Genomic DNA, 634 nt, shown 5'->3' on the forward strand with positions numbered 1-634 from the left:
AAGAGTTGCAGCAGGAGCAGCAACTGCAGCAACAGCAGAAGCAACAAGAACAACAGCAGCAGCAGCAGCAGCAACAGCAACAGCAGCAGCAGCAGCAGCAGCAGCAGCAGCAGCAAGAGGAGATGGAGGAAGCAGCACATGTGTGTGGTGCTGCTGCTGCTGGTTGCTGCTGCCAGCAGGTTGTTTTATATTCAGAGAAAGGCGCAAAAGTTTTAATTAAACAAGTAAACAACTGTCTCCTTTTTGTCTCCTTTTTGTCTCCTTTTGTTTTTTTTTTGTTTTTTTTTTGTTTTCTTTTTGTTTTCTTTTTTTCTGTCTCTTTTGTCTGTCTCTGTTTTTATTTTTATTTATTTTTTTGTTTTTTTTTTCTCGCTCTGGTTCTGTCTCTCTTTTGCTGTCCTTTTTCTTTCTGTTGCTTCTACTCCTGTTGCTGCTGCTGCTGCTGCTGCTGCAGCCGTTGCTGCTGCTGCTGCTGCTGTTGCTGCTGCTGCTGCTGCTGCTGCAGCTATTACTGGGCTTTGCCGTGTTGCATTCCCCCCCATCAAATTCTCGTTCCTTGTGCTTCTGCTGCTGTTGCTGCTGCTGCTGCTGTTGCTGCTGCTGCTGCTGCTGCTGTTGCTGCTGCTGCTGCTGC

At 46.8% G+C, this 634-nt stretch overlaps 1 protein-coding gene across 1 annotated transcript in view; it reads left to right on the forward strand.

Moving 5' to 3' along the window:
• Nucleotides 1-634, forward strand: part of EMH_0016780 (Atypical MEK-related kinase (incomplete catalytic triad), putative) — a gene marked incomplete at both ends in the record, with an annotated part of 5,104 nt that overhangs the window by 380 nt on the left and 4,090 nt on the right. The window contains one exon of the mRNA XM_013500735.1: nucleotides 12-147. Within this exon, the coding sequence (XP_013356189.1) occupies nucleotides 12-147 (136 nt within the window). The remainder of the gene's footprint in view (nucleotides 1-11; nucleotides 148-634) is intronic.

This window comes from Eimeria mitis, genomic scaffold (assembly GCF_000499745.2).
Source record: "Eimeria mitis Houghton genomic scaffold, Emh_scaff579, whole genome shotgun sequence".
In the NCBI taxonomy this organism is placed as follows: domain Eukaryota; phylum Apicomplexa; class Conoidasida; order Eucoccidiorida; family Eimeriidae; genus Eimeria; species Eimeria mitis.